General features: G+C 42.0%; 1 protein-coding gene across 1 annotated transcript in view; it reads right to left on the reverse strand.

Moving 5' to 3' along the window:
• ap1m3 (adaptor related protein complex 1 subunit mu 3) overlaps positions 1–24,047 on the reverse strand; it is a 64,074-nt gene that overhangs the window by 23,226 nt on the left and 16,801 nt on the right. The window contains exons 2-5 of the mRNA XM_072438914.1: positions 16,130–16,286; positions 14,079–14,146; positions 12,210–12,340; positions 1,587–1,734 (exon numbers count right to left, since the gene is read on the reverse strand). Of these exons, the coding sequence (XP_072295015.1) occupies positions 1,587–1,734; positions 12,210–12,340; positions 14,079–14,146; positions 16,130–16,286 (504 nt within the window). The remainder of the gene's footprint in view (positions 1–1,586; positions 1,735–12,209; positions 12,341–14,078; positions 14,147–16,129; positions 16,287–24,047) is intronic.

The following is a 24,047-nucleotide window of genomic DNA, read 5'->3' on the forward strand; positions in this document are numbered from 1 at the left end:
AAGCAAGAATGACATAAAACTGACACGGGAAACATTTATTTTCTTTCTTTGTTTAAACTTTATCTCAGTCAAATTGAGTAAAAATCTTTTTCTCTTTTTCCATTTAAACAACAAATTGATTCATCTGAAGAACAATTGCTGGACTCATTGATAAGTAAAATGATTGTTCGTTTCACTAGAAAAGTTCCACCTTTAAATGCATTTAGAATGTATCGCATGTATTTTACCAAGAGATAATGTGTTTTGTATGTGTACGTAAAGCAAAAGTTGATAATGGAAACGTTGCTGAAAGAAGAAGTGACAGACGCAGAACTCGGGCGGTTAAACCTTATCAGCTCTTCTGACTTTGAAGCTGCGTTTTGTGAAATGTTACTTCAAGAACAAGGACGAGCCACTTCTGTTTCTTTAGCTTCAAACGAGTCAAAGGTGACAAATGTCTTTGCTCTTCCCAATGCTGCAGGAAACGTGTAACCTTGAATCTCTCCATGGAAATATTCAACTCAGCAAGTGATGTCGTTATTAATAAAGGCAAGAGATGCTTTATCTGACAAGTCAACTAACTCAAAAGACCTGGAGTGAAAGACACACTCATTTCAATTAGTCATTTCAATTAGCTTTTGCTGTAATACATATAAAGTATAAAATATAGGGAGATGGGGAAAAGGTGATCAGAAGTCCACCCTTTATTCCATATATCTGAATTAGTCAAACAAAAGAGCAACATCCACCGGGGCAAGTATTGTTTTAGCAATAAGCACATGTAATTACTAAATATTGCAAGAAAAATAGCTTATCTATTGCATAAATACATTCATTTGAGAATTTTTTTAAGGTCCATATGATATTATAGACTACACTTCAAAGGAATATGATTATATTTCAGATTTTACTAAATATGTTGCCTGTTTTTCTCCAATTTAACAATTTAGGTGACGGTTTGGAAGTTGTGGAATTACTTCTACATAGTTACTTAGCAACTTGATTGTAAACAAGGGCCAAAATCCATTTAAATCATACACTAGTTATGATTTGATAAATAATGACACCTGTTGTTTAAACTATCATAAAATGGTGTAAGTTGTGAATCTTTGATGGACTGGCGCTTTTTGATGACATCACAGAGGTGGAGGTATATTCTGTTATAGAACTCAGCACTTAAATATTTACCACACGGACAATCTCACCAAACGTTAGAAAAACATGATAATATATTGCTCGTACAGGCTTTAAGTGTTTAAGTCTATTCTTTGGCAATTTTTGAATTCTGGAACTGCAAATTCAAATTCAATTCAATTAAAGATTCAGTTGCAGACAAAGCTCTATTTAAAACCCTTAGAAATAGCAAAACATGGACATTTTATTGCATTGCCTGGAATGTTACACAGAAAGGCATTAAATGTATACGTCTCCATGGAAACGAACAACGGGGCAAGTGCTGTTTTAGCAATAAAACGCCTGTAGAGGCATGAGGTTGCTTAAAAAAGAACAAAATAAGGTACAAATATGCATATAAGTACAGTCTCCATCTTGCTAATATTTTGTGTAAATGGGAATGCAAATATTGAGCTTTTTAGTTCTTTTCTTACCAGTAGATTCACCGACTCGATGACGTCCATGAAGACCTCGTTCTTGCGGTACCTGATGCCCTCGGAGCGCCAGGACACGGCGTTGGTGACGGTCGCCGGGGGTCTGGGGGCGCCCACCTCCAGCTTATGTCCCTGCTGCGTTATGTACCTGCAAAACACACACAACTACGTCGTAAAAATAAGTATTGAACGACTCGGTTTATCATCGTAACATCATCTGCTTTTGTTTTTATGCTTATGGTAATAACGGTGCATAATGTGATGTCTTTAATCGCACGGCATAAATTGAAACAAACAACTTAAGTATTAATCTGTTAGCGAACCCTGTTGTTTGAAGATTGCTCATGGATGTAATTGGAAACAGAAGATTTACATAAACCCATTAACAAGAGGTGATTTATGGCTATTTGTTTACTTAATTGAATCTTACAAACCCCTCATCAGTTGTCTAAGAGGGTTTTCAGGCACGCAAGATAATCAGGATAATCTGCTTGCAATGCCACATCAGAGTCATTCATATTCTTATATCATATGGGATTAAACTGGTAAGAGATGGAGGACCACAACTCAATATTTTTACTCTTTAGTGCTGGATAAAATGTAGGACTTTTGGGAGAAGTAAAGGTGCCAAAAAGCCTGCAAAAGTCTCACATAAACAAACAAAAAACAAGATTATACTATACATAATACATACACTGGAAATATGTGTGTGTTTTGTGCATTTTTCAGGACTATGAGGTAAACCGATATGTAACTCTGACATGGGCAGATGCGATAGTGAAACGTAAGGGAATGTCGAAGGTATTTTATTGCACGAAGAGTATTAAGAATTTGTTCGATTCTGTGACGTGTGACGATGTGGTGAGACCGTGTTTGTGGCAAATGCGGATTGTTCTTATTCTTGACCATTTCTACCCATAAGTCAACAGCAGGTAATGTAAATTAACTATTTAGCTACAATCTGGTGCGGGACGTCTGTTTGTATGAGCTTAACATCAACGTATACATTGTAAAGACTCCAAACAAATGGTGTAAAAGTAATTCAACTTTGACTTTTTACTCAACAACGTGCAATACAATTTCAATTCAATTATTTATTTCACCTGTATTCAACCATGCCACAAAGATTCAGACTCGTTTCACAAATTTACTCTATTTTATGGATTTATTTACTGTGTCGATTTTATTTCGCTATTTCGCACTTTGGAAACGCTTTTTTATTTGTTCAACGTGCTACAGAAAAAGCGTGGACTGGCCCCACACAGTCAGAGTAAGTCAAACCCGTCTGGCTGATGCGGTGCAAGTGCTCACGAAGTACACCAAGTACACAAAGTACAGTTTATCATGCTTTGCACCTGTTCAGAACTCGTCCCCCGGGTGTTTTTCGTGTGCAGATAATGGCTTGGGAGAATAGGAGGCCGGTCTGTTAAGATAAACATCACGTGACCTGCTTTGTTTTCTGTCCCAGCACCTGCCTCCCAGAACCAGCTCCCCCGACGCCGCAAAAACCTCGTATCCATGACTTCTATAGCGCCGTACAATAGGAACGGGCCATACATCCGACCGTTTCGATAGCTAAAGTTTCCTGATATATTTGCAGATAGTTTCTTATTATTTTTCTCTTTCTTAAAAGGGAATAGAAGAGTAAAGGAGCGGCATGTTTACTCGAAAGGACAACCAGGAAATGCAGAAAGATCTGGGCGGCAGTCGACGGCAGGGAGCCTCGGCGACCAGATCTCCAGACACAGAGACTAACTCTGGGGACATGGAATGTCACCTCGCTGGGGGGGAAAGAGCCTGAGCTTGTGCGGGAGGTTGAGCGATACCGACTAGATATAGTCGGCCTCACCTCCACGCACAGTTTGGGCTCTGGAACCCATCTCCTCGAGAGGGGCTGGACGCTCCACTTCTCTGGTGTTGCCCGCGGGGAGAGGCGGCGGGCTGGTGTGGGCTTGCTGATAGCCCCTCAGCTCAGCCGCCACGTGTTGGAGTTTACCCCGGTGAACGAGAGGGTCGCGTCCCTCCGCCTTCGGGTGGGGGACAGGTCTCTCACTGTTGTGGCAGCCTACGGGCCGAACAGCAGTGCAGAGTACCCGGCCTTCTTGGAGTCCTTGGGAGGGGTACTGGACAGTGCACCGACCGGGGACTCCGTTGTTCTACTGGGGGACTTCAACGCCCACGTGGGCAATGACAGTGACACCTGGAGAGGGGTGATCGGGAAGAACGGCTTCCCCGATCTGAACCCGAGCGGTGTTCAGTTATTGGACTTCTAGCCACGGATTGTCCATAACGAACACCATGTTCAAGCACAAGGGTGTTCATCAGTGCACATGGCACCAGGACACCCTAGGCCGGAGGTCAATGATCGACTTTGTTGTCGTGTCATCTGACCTCCGGCCGCGTGTTTTGAACACTCGGGTGAAGAGAGGGGCAGAGTTGTCAACCGATCACCTCCTGGTGGTGAGTTGGATCCGATGGCGGAGGAGGAAGCCGGACAGACTTGGCAGACCCAAGCGCATTGTGAGGGTCTGTTGGGAACGTCTAGTGGAGCCCTCTGTCAGTAGGGTATTCAACTCGCACCTCCGGGAGAGCTTCTCCCATGTCCCGGGGGAGGCTGGGGACATTGAGTCCGAGTGGACCATGTTCTCCGCCTCCATTGTTGATGCGGCTGCTCGGAGCTGTGGTCACAAGGTCTCCGGTGCCTGTCGTGGCGGCAACCCCCGAACCCGGTGGTGGACACCGGAAGTAAGGGATGCTGTCAGACTGAAGAAGGAGGCCTATCAGGCCACTCTGGCTTGTAGGTCTCCGGAGGTCATCGACGGGTATCGGCAGGCCAAGCGAGCCGCGGCTCGTGCTGTCGCAGAGGCAAAAACCCGGGCCTGGGAGGAGTTCGGGGAGGCCATGGAGGAGGACTATCGGTCGGCACCAAAGAAATTCTGGCAAACCGTCCGGCGCCTCAGGAGGGGGAAGCAGTGTCTCACCAACACGGTGCGGGTGGAGGCCTGCTGACCTCGACTGGGGATGTCGTCGGACGGTGGAAGGAATACTTTGAGGATCTCCTTAATCCCTCAGTCACGTCTTCCGAAGAGGAAGTAGAGACCGGGGACTCGGAGGCTGGCTCATCCATCACCCAAGCTGAAGTCACTGAGGTTGTTCGCAAACTCCTCGGTGGCAGGGCTCCGGGGGTGGATGAGATCCGCCCAGAGTACCTAAAGTATCTGGATGTTGTAGGACTGTCTTGGTTGACACGTCTCTGCAACATCGCGTGGCGTTCGGGGACCGTGCCTCTGGACTGGCAGACCGGGGTGGTGGTCCCTCTGTTCAAGAAGGGGGACCGGAGGGTGTGTTCCAACTACAGAGGGATCACACTCCTCAGCCTCCCAGGTAAGGTCTATTCCAAGGTACTGGAGAGGAGAATCCGACCGATAGTCGAACCTCGGATTCAGGAGGAGCAGAGTGGTTTTCGTCCCGGTCGTGGAACACTGGACCAGCTCTATACCCTCCATCGGGTGCTCGAGGGTTCATGGGAGTTTGCCCAACCAGTCCACATGTGCTTTGTGGATCTGGAGAAGGCTTTCGACCGTGTCCCTCGGGGTGTCCTTTGGGGGGTGCTCCGGGAGTACGGGGTCCGGGGCCCTTTGCTCAGGGCTGTCCGGTCCCTGTATGACCGGAGCAGGAGCTGTGTTCGCATTGCCGGCAGTAAGTCAGACCTGTTCCCAGTGCATGTTGGACTCCGCCAGGGCTGCCCTTTGTCACCGGTTCTGTTCATAATTTTTATGGACAGAATTTCTAGACGCAGTCGGGGGTCGGAGGGTGTCCGGTTTGGGGACCACAGGATCTCATCTCTGCTGTTTGCAGACGATGTTGTCCTGATGGCTCCATCAAACCCGGACCTGCAACATGCACTGGGACGGTTTGCAGCCGAGTGTGAAGCGGCTGGGATGAGAATCAGCACCTCCAAATCCGAGGCCATGGTTCTCGACCGGAAAAAGGTGGCTTGCCCTCTCCAGGTGGGTGGGGTGTCCTTGCCCCAAGTGGAGGAGTTCAAGTATCTCTGGGTCTTGTTCACGAGTGAGGGAAGGATGGAGCGTGAGATCGACAGGCGGATCGGTGCAGCGGCTGCAGTGATGCAGTCGCTGCATCGGACCGTTGTGGTGAAGAGGGAGCTGAGCCGAAAGGCAAAGCTCTCTATTTACCGGTCGGTCTACGTTCCTACCCTCACCTATGGTCATGAGCTTTGGGTAGTGACCGAAAGAACAAGATCGCGGATACAAGCGGTCGAAATGAGTTTCCTCCGCCGTGTGGCTGGGCGCTCCCTTAGAGATAAGGTGAGGAGCTCGGCCACAAGGGGGGAGCTCGGAGTAGAGCCGCTGCTCCTCCACGTCGAGAGGAGCCAGCTGAGGTGGCTCGGGCATCTGTTCCGGATGCCTCCTGGGCGCCTCCCTCGGGAGGTGTTTCAGGCATGTCCCACCGGGAAGAGGCCCCGGGGAAGACCCAGGACACGCTGGAGAGACTATGTCTCTCGGCTGGCCTGGGAACGCCTCGGGATCCCCCCGGAGGAGTTAGAGGAAGTGTCTGGGGAGAAGAAAGTCTGGGAGTCCCTGCTCAGACTGCTGCCCCCGCGACCCGGCCCCGGATAAAGCGGCAGAAGATGGATGGATGGATGGACAACCAGGAAATGTATTTGTTGTTATAATTTTACCCTGGCCGACGTTGTAAATAAGCAGTTGTTTTTAATGTTTTGCTTGATAAAATAAAGGTTAAGTTAAGTTAATTTGTCACAGTATTAAATTGTAACGTTAGAGTTAATGTGAGAATAAACATCACGATTTAAGGATTAGTCACGATTATTGACGCCAAACAACAGTAAAATCCTTTAACGTCTTATTCAAAGTGTTTAGTAGATACCAGCTTTATGGAATCAAACTTTCCGAATGATACATTAAATGTAACATAAACTAACAGATGTGAATATGTTTTACATTCAGTTTTTTTTAAAGAATATGTTGAATTCAAATCACTTAATATTGCTTCTAAAATTGTCACAACTATTTATTTATTTTTTTGTTCTCATTGCGACTGTAATAATCACAATTAACCCAACAATCTATGGGACTTCCAGTACAATTAAATCAGTTATTGCAACAAGCGCAAGACAAACGATAGGTATTGGTTGAAAAAAAATCCATATCAGACCATCCAGAATGTTCACATAATGAGCTACTCCTGCTCGCGGATTATTGGAGATTAGGAATCAAACAAGCGCCAAGCATAATTGCACACTGACCCCTGCTCCCGTTTTACACAGCATGTCAAAAGCAGCTACACTCGGCCGTTCATTTGATCTCACTCAAAGCTCCGGTTTAAAGGACGGGAAAGGGCAAAACAAAATCTGCCAAACGACAATCGAAATGGAAAAGGAAAAACATGCGATTGTTGGACAACTTGCTATTCGGTTGCTTAAGTTTGCGTCATGTCGTACAGTTTATGTCCAGGAAGATATAAAGACAAAGCTGGAATATAAACAGTTTGATAAATGAAAACATAAATTGCATGGTCGTACCGGTCCATCACGTATCCTGATATCTATAAACCAATAGAAATGTGTTAAAACATGTCTTTAAATGTATTTGTTGAGGTTTAATTCTCAGACAAATGTGAAATGTCTGTAAAATGAATCACAAAAGTGAAGAAATATCACGTTATACTGTTATTTTAACATTTCCAACATAACTTTTTCTCCATTTTTATTTTTAATCAGCTCTTTTTGTAGCATTTTTTACTATAAACAATATACTCGATATTCAAACTTACTTTAACGCATCTTCACAATGACATTCACAATATTATCTAAATGTCTAGACCACTAATTACCAACCTCTAATCACTTTGAGGAAGATTTAAGACCAAACTGAAACACAAACAGTCAAATTATGAATTTCGGAATTTTCGTTTATCCTTTTCCAATTGCGAACCCTCAAACTGCAAATTTGACATCATTTCAATGAATCATTCATCCCAAGTTCCACAATGCAATCAAAGCCAACGCTCTGATCAAATCCTTCAAAAAACTACAAAACAACACAACAAAATCTGCCTCCCAACAACTCAAAGTGACTGCGACTTCCAATTTGTACTTTTAACCAATCAAGTTCCGGGCGAGCTCATTAAAATTAACGACGTTCCCGCAAATACGCCGCACAAACAATATCAGTGATTGAGTGACAGATTGAGGCAGCCTCCTCTGGTTTTGCACCCCAGACGCTCCCACCCACAGCGTGTCAGGATCCTGAAGGAGCCGCGAACGCGCCGGGAGATAAAAGACAAGTGGGCCGGCTCCGGGTTGTCTTTGGGTTGTTTTCCCGTCTGTTTGTTCTGTTTTTGCCCTCGTTCCCCCTCACAAGTGTTAACGCGCGACTCTGGAGCTGGAGTGGTTGGCGGCAAATTGACAGATTAACACAACAACAATAGCAATCTAAAGTTTTGTTCGAGTTGTTATGCAAAACCGTAAAGACAGGGTGTAATGGAGCGTTATTTATTTTCGGTACAATTGTGGCTACTTCATCTCATATGTTTTGTTTCTGAACAGTTGAAGACGCTTTATGCAACATTTGGGTTGCATAAAGCGTTGCTTGTTTTGCCACAGTCTGATTTTGATATTGAATACCGTATTTTCCGGACTATAAGTCGCACCTTTTTTCATAATTTTGGCCGGGGTGCGACTTATACTTATATTTATACTATATACTTATACACTGGAGCGACTTATATGTGATATTATTTGTTATTTTCACACTTGCAACCTTATTTCATACTAGTATGTTTTTTTCTTCTCTATTATGCATTATTTGACTTATACTCCGGTGCGACTTATAGTCCGGAAAATACGGTATTTCTATTGCTGTTGTGGCCAATAACAGATATTTACAAGCTTAAAACATAGAAAAGATCACACATTACCTTTTCGCTTTTGTAAAAATGTACTTAAATGTGCTAAAACAATTCGTTGCATGATACTGTAGACATATTTTTAGCTTAATTGCTCTGCTACTTCAGTTTTTACTCATCAGTTTGCCGAAATCAGCAATTACCGCCAACACATCCCTAATTACAGGCCTTCCCATCGTTTAAAAATAGCTTGAAACACATGTATTCTTACAGTGAGCAGGCTTGCCTCTCCACGGACCTGTCACCTGTCGCCCTGGTTACCTGCTTGTCCCCGTGGAGATACACAGAAACGGGACTTGCCACCGCTCCAACACTGATGAACGAGGCAGCACTGACTCACTTTGTTACGATTTACCTAAAAATACATTCCTGCTTTATTGCAATGTCGATCCGATACCGATATTAATGACTTGATCAAATGCATTAAAAGGATTAAGAATTTGGAGCGTTTGGAAGCTATTATCACTGCAAATGCAACTTGAACTGATGTGATAATGAAATATATGCACAAATAAGCTAAAATACAAACATAAATGTAATTCAAAATGTGTAAAGTATCGCTAGTCTTACATGAGAACCAATATTTTCCTCTAAATTGCATCAATCCGCCCGTCACTATTGCTCACTATCCACCGAACACTTTAGCATTTATTCATTCATCTTCTTTTCCGCGTTAGCATTATTTTTGCGGTAACAAAAGTAGCATTGCTGCTCCCCATCGCTGCATGGATTCACACGTTTGCAGCGCTTTTGCATGTGTCCGTCCCTCCACCCACGCGCCTTCTCGATGGTTGAAACCCTGCCAGGAATCTCGAGGTGCGAAGAAGAAGAAGAAGAAAAGAGCAGGAGCGTTTCTGCTTCGGGGCGGGGCACGGAAAGGTCAGGGAAAGTTGGATCAGCCTCGACAAAAAGCTGCAGTGAATACATCTACAGCGTTTATCCGATATTGTCATTACGGTGAGTTCCAAAGGGAGTCTGGTAATTATCAGCACGTCCAGGAATCTATCCTCACAAAGACTAAATTAAACACAACTAATTAAAACTGCCAAACCTTAGTCAAGAGAGGTGGGAGCTAAGGTTTTGTGCTGAATACAAAAACGTAATTAACACCGGGGTACTGATCGCACCAAAAACAAAAGAAATGAAAGCCATAAAGAAAAAAAGAAAAAAGATTTATAACTGTGCCTATGGATGTCAAGATTGTTTGGTCCATGGATAATTGTAATGATCTAAGTCAAAATATAATCGTACGTAACTTTTATGTTATATTATAATTATATATACGATATTAGAATTGTGGCAATTTAAGTAGTAAAAATAGGTGATTTCAGCTCCATCTAAGCTCTAAAAGAGTGAACCTAAATGTAAAGTGTTTTTTTTTTTCTGTCGGTTTATGTCACAACAACAACAAACGAAGAGATACAGGGCCAGTTTTGTTCCCTCAGTTATTAAAATACTAAATAGCCAGACTGCACAGCCTTCTTAACCGATGTATTTATTCTCTTTTGTATCTATGATGGCTTTTACTCTGTATTTTATCTGCTGTATTCTGACACTAATAACTGTTTGTGTACTTTTTATCCATGTCTCTATGTCTGGAGCACTAGTCGTCTCTGTTGTGTCACTGCCCGTTTTCTGTCAATGTCATTAATGTTGTCTATGTGTGTGTGAGCAGCGCACTCTTTTTACCCGCAATCAAATCTACCCTTGGGTACAAATAAAGTTGCCTTACCATACCTTAATGTGAATAAAAGTGATTCATGGTTTTCACAGATGTTTGGTCATTGTGTCAATAAATGTGAATAATTGTTAAAACAGAGGCAATCAAGGCAAGCAGTGATTGACGAAGAAAATCTTAAAAATATAATGTGTCACAATTATATTTAAATTGTTCAGATAAGACCGTTTTCCTCTCACTTCTGCCGCTGAAGTTTGGCTGGAAATCATTGTGTGTTTTAGTGGCCTCTACAGACCACTGAGCAGTACTGCAGGCGCACGCTCTCACCTTGAACCGCCGCTCTCTAACATGAGCTTTAGAACCAGAGTGGACAGCAGCTTCTTTTAGAGCTCTGCACATGCGCTCTGAGGACCACACAGCCTCAAACCCATGGATCTATGCTCAAAACACGCTGAATAAACCTGTGCGGGAATCTTGGATGTTTGCAGGTTTTGCCCCAACTGAGCATGTGCAGACAGCAGCGCCAAGTGATTCAAAAAATAGCTTTTAGAGACAAATCTTTGTAACTCAGGCTCTGTTCACATTTTGAAATGATTAGATGTTAATTACAGGTACAAGCAGCAACAACACAGAGCGAGTTTGTGACAGCAGTAACTCTATCTCGCATCAAAGCTGTGACTGGCAGTTTAACTCAGTAGAAGAAAGAAACATTTGCCTCTCATGCAGAAGTCGCAAGGTTCAAGACCAGCTCCTGCAAGTTTTTTTTACCTTTTCACTTTTGTATTCAAACGTCAAACATTAAAAACAGGTTCTACTTTCCCATCCATAGAAGTCACCGCTAACTACTGCGTTAAAATCATGATGGTTCTTCTCATAATACATCGTAAACACTTGACATGCCCAGGCCATGGCTTTGCTGAGCTGTAGTGTTCATCATTTTACAGTTTACTACAGTCTAGACGTATAATGAAACAAAAGAGAGCCAGATAGATATAGATTGAAGGAACTATAAATAAAACATTGGCTCCATAAGAACCATATACAACAGCCTTAAGGTCTTGTGGGCTGTGCGGTGTTATTCTTACTTCGTTAAACCATAGTTAAGGTGGGAAGATGCTCGGGAAATATAAGCAAAAAGAAGAGTAAAAAACAGAGAGACAAAGGCGAGAGCACAACACTGCAGGAGCCAGAGATCTGCCTCAGTTCATTTCACTGAACACAAGAGCTGTTTTGGCTTTGGGGCGATATCCCGGAATGGCACTGCACACAGGCTCACGCCGGCGCTTGTAACCTGCGGAGTTAGCCTTAGTAAAGAAACAACAACGAAAAAGTGTGGGTGCGGTTGAATGTTTTGATCAGACGCTCGTGAAATACTCAGTCTTTTAGTGTAAATGCCACAAAAATAACTGGTAGAAGTAACAACTAACAAGTGTGTATTCTTTATGATTAAAGCCATAATAAGTCATAAGAATAATCTTGACCAGCAATTAAACTCATATTTTGATCATCATTATCTGGACTATATAGACTCGAAAACACCTGCAAAAGACCTTTTTATAATAAAGACAACAATATTACTCAATCAAAATGTCAAAAAAGAATACAATATCTTGTATTTTTATCAATAAAACACTTTATTTGTAAATTTTCTTCATCTAGAAGCCTTCAGTCACCACATTTCAACCTGTATTTGTTAAAAAATGTATTTAAAAAGTCTCAATAAACAACAGTTGACAAGTCGATACTAAGATAATCGTTAGTCGCAGCCCTGGTAAACTGATATTTCACATAACTGTTGCATAGCTTCAAGTTTGAGGACCATTTTAGCTTTGATTTCACACGAAGTCGACAATAAAGCTTAAATCACAGCGCAGATATTGAAAGAACGCCACGCAAAATCGACCATTCGCTGAACCTCAAGTAACGTACCGGGCACGACCACGTGAATAATAATGAATAATGCATGAGCGGGTCTTTATATAGCGTGTTTTTCTTACTCTTGCAGGATCTTGCTGTCCGTCGTCTGAGGGAACCCGAAGTCCATGACCTCGTCCATCAGCTCGTACACCGTCACAAAGTTGTCGCGGATGCTCTCCTCCTCCACCTCCTTGAAATATTCTTTGAAAACCTACCAAACACACACGGGCGAAAAATGCAGCGACAACTTGTATCCGTAACACAGTTTGCATACAATATAAAGGTACGGGGTGCGTGTACTTCAAACAGACCGAGTTTCAGCGATCTGGGGGCTGTCGCGGGAGGTGATTTCAAGTCACAGTACGGCTCCAGAAAGTAGTAGTAGTAGCGATGATAAAATATTCACGTGTTTATGAATATTGCACCAATGAGAATACTAGTATGTGTGATATTAATCCTCGGTAAAGATTCAAGCCAGCTGCACTTTCTGTCTATTGTCTAACGTGTACATTTTCCAAAACAAATAATTAAGCAATACGTTTGACAGGTAAGAATTGTGTTGTGGAAGTCGATGTTTGACCTGGTTTTCGGTGAATGTCTCAGCCACACAAAAGAAAAACTGGCACAAAGTCTACCGTCCTCTCCATCATCGTGAATAAAAAGGAAATACTTTAGCTTCAGAAAGTGGGGTCATTTTTCAACCCAAATGACGGGATTGTCGTCAATTGAAAGAACTTTAAGATATGAGATTAACACGGCAGTTTTGTTGGAGCCAATCTCGAACAAATAATGATGTTTTATTTGTTGTTTATTGAGTTGTGTGAGCCCCTGTCTTCTAGGGCTGCAAAGATTAATCGACTAATCGTAACTAGTTGACTACAAAAAGTAATTGTAGTTGTATTTTGATTATCGTAATTGTCATCTGGACTTTACAAACGCTAACGTTTATTTTTTGCTTCTCGTTTTAGCCCATTTTAAGACTTTTCCCCTGTTCTAGTCCTGTTCTAGTCCTATTAAGGTTCCTGTTCTAGTCCTGTTAAGGTTCCTGTTCTAGACCTGTTCTAGTCCTGTTAAGGTTCCTGTTCTAGTCCTGTTCTAGTCCTATTAAGGTTCCTGTTCTAGTCCTGTTAAGGTTCCTGTTCTAGACCTGTTCTAGTCCTATTAAGGTTCCTGTTCTAGTCCTGTTAAGGTTCCTGTTCTAGACTTGTTCTAGTCCTGTTAAGGTTCCTGTTCTAGACCTGTTCTAGTCCTGTTAAGGTTCCTGTTCTAGACCTGTTCTAGTCCTGTTCTAGTCCTGTTCTAGTCCTGTTCCAGTCCTGTTCTAGTCCTGTTCCAGTCATGTTCATGTCCTGTTCTAGTCCTGTTCATGTCCTGTTCTAGACCTGTTCTAGTCCTGTTCTAGTCCTGTTCTAGACCTGTTCTAGTCCTGTTCATGTCCTGTTCTAGACCTGTTCTAGTCCTGTTCTAGACCTGTTCTAGTCCTGTTCTAGTCCTGTTCTAGACCTGTTCTAGTCCTGTTCTAGTCCTGTTCTAGTCCTGTTCTAGACCTGTTCAAGTCCTGTTCTAGTCCTGTTCTAGTCCTGTTCTAGACCTGTTCAAGTCCTGTTCTAGTCCTGGTGTAGTCCCGGCTGATTGTGCCAGTGTGAACGCACCCTAAAATACAAATGAAAAACACCTTTTTTATAACTAAAACGTGGCCATTATTGCATCAAAATGTCAAAAAATAATCAACAATCGCATATGTTCATCAGTACTAAACTTGCTGTTTAAATATTGTCAATCTAAACGCCGTCCATCCTCATATTTCAACCTTCATTTGACTGATTTTAAGTATTTTCAGTCTCAATGTAGAATAGAATACAAATACTTAGTATGCTCAGTATAGAACATGAGCTGTGTTATAGGACTAAACATCGCAACAGAAAAAACGGCCAATCATTTGAACTCACCTGAACTATCTTATACAGAAAGGAGTAGACCAGAGCGGCGTTGGCGTTCTTCTTGGTCATCGCCACCACTGGGAGGAGTTAAGGGCCGACCGGAACACGTGCGAGCGGGAGACACTGAATTATTAAACGGCGCGTGGCAGATATGCGGTGCACGAGAATATCTTTAGAAGCAGCGAGGGGTCGAGATGAATGCAAAGAAGAAAGAAAGAAAGAATTAAGTGTTACTGTATCGCGCTCGCACTACTGAACACGGCCAGAGGGGGAGGTAAAAGAGCTCAGTTGTCGAACGTTGCGGCGCTCTGGGAGTACCACTTTTACTCACATCTGCGGCATCGCGTTCAATTAATAATGCGAGAGATAGCGAGAGGGGAAGAGAGGGAGGGACCGCCACCGCCCGATTTCACGATGAAGAATAGGGAGAACCTCAGCGTGTCCGCCGTTTTTCACCCGGAGATGAACCCGAAAGGAGGCCCGGGGCGAGAGATTTGTCACCATATCTTTTTGCATCAGCTTTGACAACGTGCGCACCAGCTCTTCGCTTTCTAATACTTTGAAATCTGACAAGTCACGGTCAGAGTCTCATCAAATTTTCAACAGGGGGAGCGATGAGCGGCGGTCAAATTTGTGGTGGTGAATCTCGATCGTGGTCAAGAGTCAAGAGGGATTTGGTCTGATGGAATATGTAACAGGAGTGGAGTTTAAGTTAAACGTTAAAGCAATGTTTGCTGGGAAAATTGGGTGGGAAGTGTTTGTGTAATAACTGGTTGATTGACTAACCGACAGCGAATGAAGCGAAGTATTAAAGGGCCTATGACAGGTTTATAAGATTTTCTAATTTTGACTCTATTTGGTGTATTTATACCTGTTGTAAAAATAACTGATAGTTTTACACCGATCGAGTAGCTATTTGTGGAGAAAAGTTAAAAGAAAAATCTGTTTACAATGACAGGAAGTGACATCACACCAGGGACACTCATTCCATCCTAAGTTTATGCGTTTCTTACACAAAAGAAACAACTTTTTTCACTCACTAAATAATTAGTTCAACACAAAAAAGTGACATTTGATGAGTTTTTGCCCTGTGTTTGCTGGGTAATTTCCTAGTGTGATGTCATCGATTACAAACAGGAAGTAAAAAGTGTAGACCTAAAGAAAAGGAGCTATTCTTGGATAACATTTTTACAACTTTTAGCAATTTTTTTAATATATTTATCTTAATTGCATTTCAGTTAAATGAGTCGACCAATCTGTCATAGACACTTTAAGAAGCATTTGATGTAAAGAAGAGTAAAAACGCAGTACCATCAGAAGAGATTAAAAAAATAATAATAATAAAAGGTAAAACTTTAAATATAGTAAAACATAAATAAACAAAAATAAAATAGTAACTGTTTTCTAAATTATACATGTCATTTTTTTATATTGGTCATTTTTTTTTAATGATGATTCATGTTACAGCAGAAAAACGCTGCATTAATCTAATGTAAAGCTGCTCGTCATGAGTTAATCATTTGACACAGTTAGTTACAATTAGTTAGTGTCACAATTATTCATGATTGTGTGACATCAGCGGCATCTTTAATTTGCTTTCTTTCACAAGTCTAGCTTTATGAAATCAAACTTTCCGAATGAAAACGTAACGACATTGTCACAACAGCCAGATAAAAAAAGTGCTTAACACATAATTTGACTTTTATACAGTAGCGATACAAAATCACTAATTGCTCCTGCCTACGATTCTGACGATTAGGCTAATTATTTTTCAGTGATTATATTATGACCAGAACAATCAAGATTATCGATGAACCAAATTACATCCCGAATAGCAACCAATTCATCCGCTAGATTAATTATAACAGAATGTGCAACCCTGGCTGTCTTTAGATCTGTTTTCTGGTTTTAATTTCAACTATACATCATTGGTAGAAGTCTGAACTCAAACATCTGCTGTTACGTCATATTCGAGGGTAAATAACTGCTACTAAACAACGGCGAACACGCACACCACGAGGTAAGAGACAATCTGAGACGTGAGGTTGAGGTGAGGATACAGTAGAGGTTGCTGTGCTTGACCCAAAGGAAGTGTGTGGCCCCTCGCGTGATCAGCGGCGTCATCTCCGCCTCTTCCTCCCTCTTCATCAGCATCGGCATGAAGTGGTCGATCTCGTTCATGTCTATGTTGCCCATGTAGTTACGGCAGATCAGCACCTGAAATGGCAGACAGAGGGGGGCCACTTTAGCAGTTAAATTTACAGAAGAACATGTTGAAATGTTAGCCCCGCCCACTTAGCCCCTTCTCTCACTCTGATATTGCACCGCGACACAGTTGTTTCTACCATGAAAAGAGTTACCACCTCTGTCTCTTTATAGTGACTGCTTTGGGCTGCTTTTTTTGGAAATTCGTGTAGAAATGTTGACACTTGCTCCAGAGCGTTACTTTCACTTGATAAAATAGCTTGTTTCCAGCCTTTTTCAGATCTTTTTCTTTTTATGTTTTCTTTTTTTTCTTCCAATGTTAAAAAAAGAATAAACACAAAATGAGGAACAGAACACGACCAAAGAGTGAAGATACAAATACACATCAACTTAACATTCAAATTCATCCATTTCCAAATAAAGTCTGAATGTCATTTTTTCCCATTTGTCTAAGGCAGACCTGGGCATTTGTGGCCCCAGGGGCAAGATGTGGCCCTCGGCATGTTTTAATCCGGCCCCTAGAAAGATTTCAGTTTCTATTTTTTAACTGTCTATAACATCTGTCTGCACTTGTATCCTTATAAAGATGACATGAAATGAATTAAATAACAGATTCAATAGCCTATATTTGACAGAAAAGTTATATTTTAATTTATATTTTATATATATATATATATATATATATATATATATATATATATATATATACATATATATATATATATATATTTCACACCAATGATTGCGGGCCGGCCCTCCGCTACTTGCCTGGATTCGAATATGGCCCTCGGAGGAAAATAATTGCCCACCCCTGGTCTAAAGTCTGTTATTATGTCAGTCCAGTCTTTGTCTAAAATGCTAGTTTTGCTTATTTTATGACCTTATTTGTGTGGAGCTGGTATCTATTGTTTTGTTTTTGTTGTTGTTTTTTCAAATGCATAGCCGCTTGTTACTCTCATCCGAAGACGTGCCTGATTGCATATAAAATAGTGTCCCTGGCAGTTGCTTTAAAATGGCACTCATCCAACAAAATATATTTAAAAAAGGCAAAAGTTTAAGCCCTTTAAGCAAGCCAGTTCTTGATGATTGATGTAAGCAAAGCAGCTCAATCGTTTGTGCAAAATTGTGTTCAGCAAATATTTGACCGATGGAGATGTGCATTTACCTTAAAAAGTCAGCGTACTGTGCCTTTAAGGATCGCCAACTAAGAACGCAGGTGCAACAGGTTCTGCCGGATAATTGGGTAACGATTTTATTTGATTATAGTCATCCACCTGGGCATTTGTTACGCTCAAAAATCACAAATGTTCTGCCCTTGGGTAATGTTGTCGAACGCATGAAAGACCGACGTTTATCACATCGTTTCACAACTTCCTCCATTGCTCAAAATACTTACTGTCACTGTGCATAATATTTAACGCGTGGATTCAGGGACGACAGGTTGATTGTGATGTGCCACGTTTACCTCGAATGTCCAATTTTGAAGCAACTTTGACGGAAAAACAACATCGGTTTTCCTTGATTACAACCACTGCGGTATCATCAAGTGACAACGCGTTTTAATTTCGATCGGCTTTCGGACACCGACGACTTCTCACCTTTTCTGTGGACAAGCACAAGATTCTCTCCAGCGAGCCCGACGAAATCGCCACGCCCCCGATTTCAGAAACCCACCGGTCGAGATGAGTCGGCGGTCTTTTTTTCGAGCCCCGGACAAAAGTGCAAAGAAAGAGATGAAAGCGGCACGCTCGAAGGCTCCCGATCACACACGCGCACGCCCGACACAAAGCTGGGATAGAGAAATGTTTGCGAACAAAGGTCACGCTGGGGCCCGCGCGCAAGAAAGGCGTCCGGAAATAAGAAATGAAAAGAGGAAATTCCGGGAGAGTAAAGTAATCTGGCGGAGAAGAGAGAGTCGTATGAACAGGCCACCGCTCGGCTTCAGTGAAGACGAGGCACCGTCTGCAGAGCGTGAAGGGCAGAGGGCAGTGCCGCGAGGAATGGAAGTTTTCGGGAGGAAATCAAAGCGCCGAGCATCAAGGTAATAAAGGAACGAGGGGTGGGATACTGAGTGGAATACAGAAACAATAATGAGTCGAGGGTCCGGCACAAAGGCCAGGCTCGGGTGTCGGACTCGGCGTCGTCAGATTGATTCGTGGCTCTGACAACTCACTGAATGTCCTCCCCGCTCTTCACTGGGGGTAAAATATCAATATCAATATCGTCGTGAGTAATTTAGGATTTTTTTTGTGAATTGGGACAGCTCAACAATTGTGTTGCTTGTTTGGACACTTTCAATAAATTCGACATGATCACCAATTTGATGATTAAAATGGGTGTATTTCATATCATACGTTTGTGAAGGTACTGGTGGAGCAAAGAAGTATTGGTGAAAACTGATTTGGTTCTTAAAAACTAGTGATCTATCTCAGAAGATCATGTGCAATATACAGTATATATCGTATGAATCGCAGAATTGCACTTTAATGGTATCATGAGCATGTGTCGTGTTGAATTGTAAGGAGCCCTGTGATTCAAATTATAATAAAATACAAAAAGGTACTATACATTATATATCATTGTTTTGGGCTTTTTTTGTAACTTATAGACAATTTGTGTATTGTATTTAACAATGTACATATGCATTGGAAACAAACAAACAAAGAAACAAAACAAAACTCCAAGTACGTTTTTAAATGAGGCTAATAATTTTGTAAATATATTGCAAAAAATGATGTATAAATACTAAAAGGACCTTGCTGCAATCCACAGACCTGGCCCAGAATGTCTTTCCAGATTGTTCTGACCAATTTTCCTCTAATAAATGCAGGCTGCAGGCAAATTGAAAAGACAGAGGAAATACTGTAATGGCACTAAGGAACTGGCAATAGTGAAAATTTTATTTAGGGCATTTATAGCTTTAAGATTGTTAGAGAACATTTTCCGCAGTCAATCTACTTTGTACAGTTGGGATGAGAACAGTACATAGTAAAATCAGTATCAATCAGAATTGTAAGAAACCTTCTTGAAACAAATCCATGTGTTGTATTCATTGTATGTCTTGTATGGAGTAGAATAGGCAATTAATTAGTCCTGCAAATAATAATTATTTTAGTCAGCAATTCATTTTTTCAACGCTTATTTCTATGGGACATTGAGAAGGCTTCTAGTTTGAGAATATTTATGAATCAATTGAATTGTTTGTTCTTTTTTGATAGTTAGATTTATTATTGCCACGTCTTGCTTATAAAAAGTATTTTGGTATTTGTTTTAGAGTCTGTATAGTCCCTTCAATATTCAAATAATATTGTTAATTCATTGTTGCAGCTATTCTATCCTAATCTGGTCTATAAATCCGTAGACAGATATGACATTCCCTTAAACCCACAGGGACCAATTAGATGTAAATAGTTGACAATAAATACACTGAACAGTTTGCATGAATCTGATTAGGACAGAATATTAAACTCTTAACGGCATAATGGAAATGAGTCCAACCTCCCTTACTTACTTACTTACTAAACCCTCATTTACATATTCTCATAAAGTTATTCTGACATTCTTGTTCCTTCATAAGCTGTAAGCCGATCTATTCCATAAGAAAACAGGATGAACCAAAAGCGGGACTCAAAACCGTGACATTTACGGCCCGGCTGCAATCACAGAGCGCAATGATTGTGAAGAAGTTCTTTAGTTACGCACATACAGGATTTCCCCGGCGTCGACGCTCACTGTCGCCGACGCTCAGAAGTCGAGGAGGCGGTTTCGAAGGCAGATTAACAAGGAAAACAGCAGCGACGGCGGCGCAGGACTTCAAACAGAACACCTCACACAAACCGTTAGCATATTTCATCCCCCAAAGCGGCGCGCAGCTACTTAATAATCCAGCTCTCATTATATTCAGCTGGGGATGTGTTACCTCTTTCCAAGTTTAGCCGCTGACGGAAATACAGTAGGACAAATATTAAAAGAGCCACGGCTATTCTTGGAAAAATGGTCAAACACGGGCTTTATGGGTGTTTGCAAAAGTATGAGGTGTGTTGTCACAGCTGCCCAGTCGTCCTGACCATCCTCATCCTTCAAAAACACTCATATATACAACAAATATAACCATTTAAACATGAGAGCTACTTGGTTCACGAAATCCAAGTTAACTTACATTCAATTTACGATTTTACGAAATACAGTTTGACCATTTATGACTGTAAATGAGCAGCCGATGTGACAAATAAAGAGTTAATTCCATATTTGTTAAAGCCAGAGTGTAGACAAGGGGCAAAGCTGGTCTAATTTACACATTAGACAAACAAAAATATACGTCAACCACTATTATTTCATGAATGCGTTAATTTTTCCTGCATTTTGGATGACATTTTTGTATATCGATGGCACAAAACTACTCCACTTTGTCTGTTTGACTGATGTAAAACTATGTGACACTTGGAAATGAGTCATATGCACCTTGATGCTTTAAAAGTTCAGTGTTATTAAGGAGAAAATCACTCCGCCACAGCTTATTTCTGTAAAAGGCAAACAGAAAAGCTTGTGCACTCAGGGAACATTGGCAGTTGGAACCCAGGCATTGTAAAGGACAATGGACTCAAATGGTGTGGAAATGAAATCAGACCTTCCTGTTCAGGTGGTAAAATAGTGTTTGACAAAAACTACATCCAACTATGACAATGAGAGAAACGTATGAAGGAATTACGGCTTTTCATTAGAGTGTAAATCAGTGTTTATCTGCAGTTTAGTGATTGTAGATTCATTAGGCCCGAGCCCCAGCAGGGCGGAGGGCCTATTGCTCCCGCAACGCTGCCTTCGGCAGCGTTGCAACTGTCTGCCCCAACTGTCTGCCCCGTCGCCCCTGGCAAGTACAGTGAACTAGCCCATGCCGAAGGCATGGATCATGCATACTTACTCCTGCTATGACAGAAATAGTCAACAATTAGTGAATGGGCGTAGCCCATTCACTAATTGTTGACAACAGCAGCGCGAAGCGCTGCATTCCTTCAAAAACCCTCCTGGCATCGTCCCGTATGCGAGAATCCATGCCGAAGGCATGGGCCATGCTTGTATCTGCTCAAATCAATGGAAGTCTATGGGGAGTGGGCGGGGCATCCCGACGGAATAGGGAGTGACGAGCGCGTAAGCGCTCGTAATGATGATTCCACCCCATGGCGGCATCGGGAAGGCTTAGAGCTTTCAAACGATGTATAATTTGTTGTTATAGTGGAAACGGCTATATTGTTTTTGCTAAAAATATTATTATTATTAGGCCCGAGCCCCAGCAGGGGGAGGGCCTATTGCTCCCGCAACGCTGCCGAAGGCAGCGTTGCAACCGTCTGACCAAACATGCGGGCGCAGCCCGCATGTTTGGTACCCCGTCGCCCCTGGCAAGTACAGTGAACTAGCCCATGCCGAAGGCATGGATCATGCATACTTACTCCTGCTATGACAGAAATAGTCAACAATTAGTGAATGGGCGTAGCCCATTCACTAATTGTTGACAACAGCAGCGCGAAGCGCTGCATTCCTCCAAAAACCCTCCTGGCATCGTCCCGTATGCGAGAATCCATGCCGCAGGCATGGGCCATGCTTGTATCTGCTCAAATCAATGGAAGTCTATGGGGAGTGGGCGGGGCATCCCGACGGAATAGGGAGTGACGAGCGCGTAAGCGCTCGTAATGATGATTCCACCCCATGGCGGCATCGGGAAGGCTTAGAGCTTTCAAACGATGTATCATTTGTTGTTATAGTAAAAACGGCTATATTGTTTTTGCTAAAAATATTATTATTATTATTATTATTATTATTTTTCTTGTTCTTCTTCAGCGCTTTGATCTCTAATTTGACCCCCTGAACATGCTCAAAAACTCACCAAACTTTGCCCAAAATTCAGAATCGGCGAAAAATTTTATTTTTTCTGGGCCATTTTTTTTTTCGTTAAAAAATGGCGCGACAGCGCCACCGACAAAAGTCAAAATACATTGCGCCTATGGGAGACGCCCCGAGGTCAACTTTGGCGTAAAGCTACGAAATTCGGGACACGCATTCCTCTCGTGAGGATAAACAAAAAAAATCATTGTGGCCACGCCCCCAAACTTACCCTATGGCCGCCATCTTCCTTTGAAAATGAAAACAAGCTGAGTTAGCCATTTTGTTTACGTCAAACTTTGACGAACTCCTCCTAGGGCGTTTTGCCCACCGACTTCAAAATCGGCGTACGTCCTCTGGACAAGTGGGGCATCTAAAGTTATTCAATTTTTTGATATACCTTTTACGGTCTGTGTGCGGCGCAGCCGCAAAGTTGGACAACTTATTTTGGAATATTGCAGGTCTAAAAATTGCTCCCATTTGATCAAAACCAGTCCGATTAGGACCAAATTTGAATCAGTTGTTAAACTTTCTAGTTTGGACCAGTTTATGATGACAAAATTGAAATGGCAGTGATAGCGCCCCCTACAGAGTGACCTTTAAATTAACATTTAAGGTCAAAAATTAGTTTTACCAAAATTGTCTAAACTTTACCCAAAATTCTATTTTGCCGTCCCGATCACAAAAGCCAATCACAAAAATGCCTAATTTTTTACGCCGTAGTCGTAGCGATGACAGAAACCTCCCATGTTATCCCTATGGGAAAACCACAAAATCTCTCAAATTACCACATTTTTATGTTTTACACTTTAACGAAGTCCTCCTAGTGCGTTTTGCCCACCAACCTCAAAATCGGTGTACGTCCTCTAGACAAGTGGTGTATCTAAAGTTATCCAAATTTTAAGGATAACTTTTACGGTCTTTGTGCGACGGAGCCGCAAACGTTTCCCAGAATTCTGACTATTTGGCCTTCAGAGTGGCCTATAAACAATAGAGTTTTTCCAAATGACATGATATTTTGAACGAAATTCTAATTTGCCATCCTGATCATAAAAGTATGAGAGCCAAAGTCATATTTTGTACGGCGTAACCGTAGCGTTGACAGAAACATCCCATGTTATCCTTATGGGAAAATCGTAGAATCGCTCAAGTCACCACATTTTTACGCTTCACACTTTAACAAACTCCTCCTAGGGCGATTGTCCGATCAAGTTCATATTTGGAGAATATCATCTACACAAGTGGGGCATCAAAACTTACCCATATTTTGATTCTAAGTGCTACGGTCTCTGTGTGGCGGACCCGCAAATATATGTCAGAAATGGGAAAACAGCGAAATCTCTAAAATCACCACATTTTTACGCTTCACACTTTAACGAACTCCTCCTAGGCCGATTGCCCGATCAAGCTCATATTTGGGGAAAATCATCTACACAAACGGGGCATCAAAAGTTATCCATATTTTGATTTTAAGTGGTACGGTCTCTGTGCCGTGGAGCTGCAAATATACTGTCACAAATGGGAAAAACGCCAAATCCTTGAAATGTTCACATTTACGCTTCACACTTTAACAAACTCCTCCGTGGGCAATAGCTCGATCAAGCTTTACTTTGGGAAAAATCATCTACACAAGCGCGGCATCAAAAGTTATCCATATTTTTATTCCAAGTGCTACGGTCTCTGTGCGGCGGCGCAGCAAATTTGACTGACACTTGTGTTCATTTGCACTGGATTGGCCATGTCCAATGTGTCGCCGTCTGTCAAGTTCTTTTTTTATTCAACACACAATAAGGGCGCCATCTTTATCAAGTCAAAAGCGCAGAGTCGGAAGGCCGGCGGCCCGCGAGGGCCGTTGGATGCCGCTTGCGGCTTTAATTATTATTATTATTTTTCTTGTTC

Source organism: Eucyclogobius newberryi, unplaced genomic scaffold, assembly GCF_026437365.1.
Source record: "Eucyclogobius newberryi isolate DKJ021-1_F unplaced genomic scaffold, fEucNew1.0.hap1 SCAF_9, whole genome shotgun sequence".
In the NCBI taxonomy this organism is placed as follows: domain Eukaryota; kingdom Metazoa; phylum Chordata; class Actinopteri; order Gobiiformes; family Gobiidae; genus Eucyclogobius; species Eucyclogobius newberryi.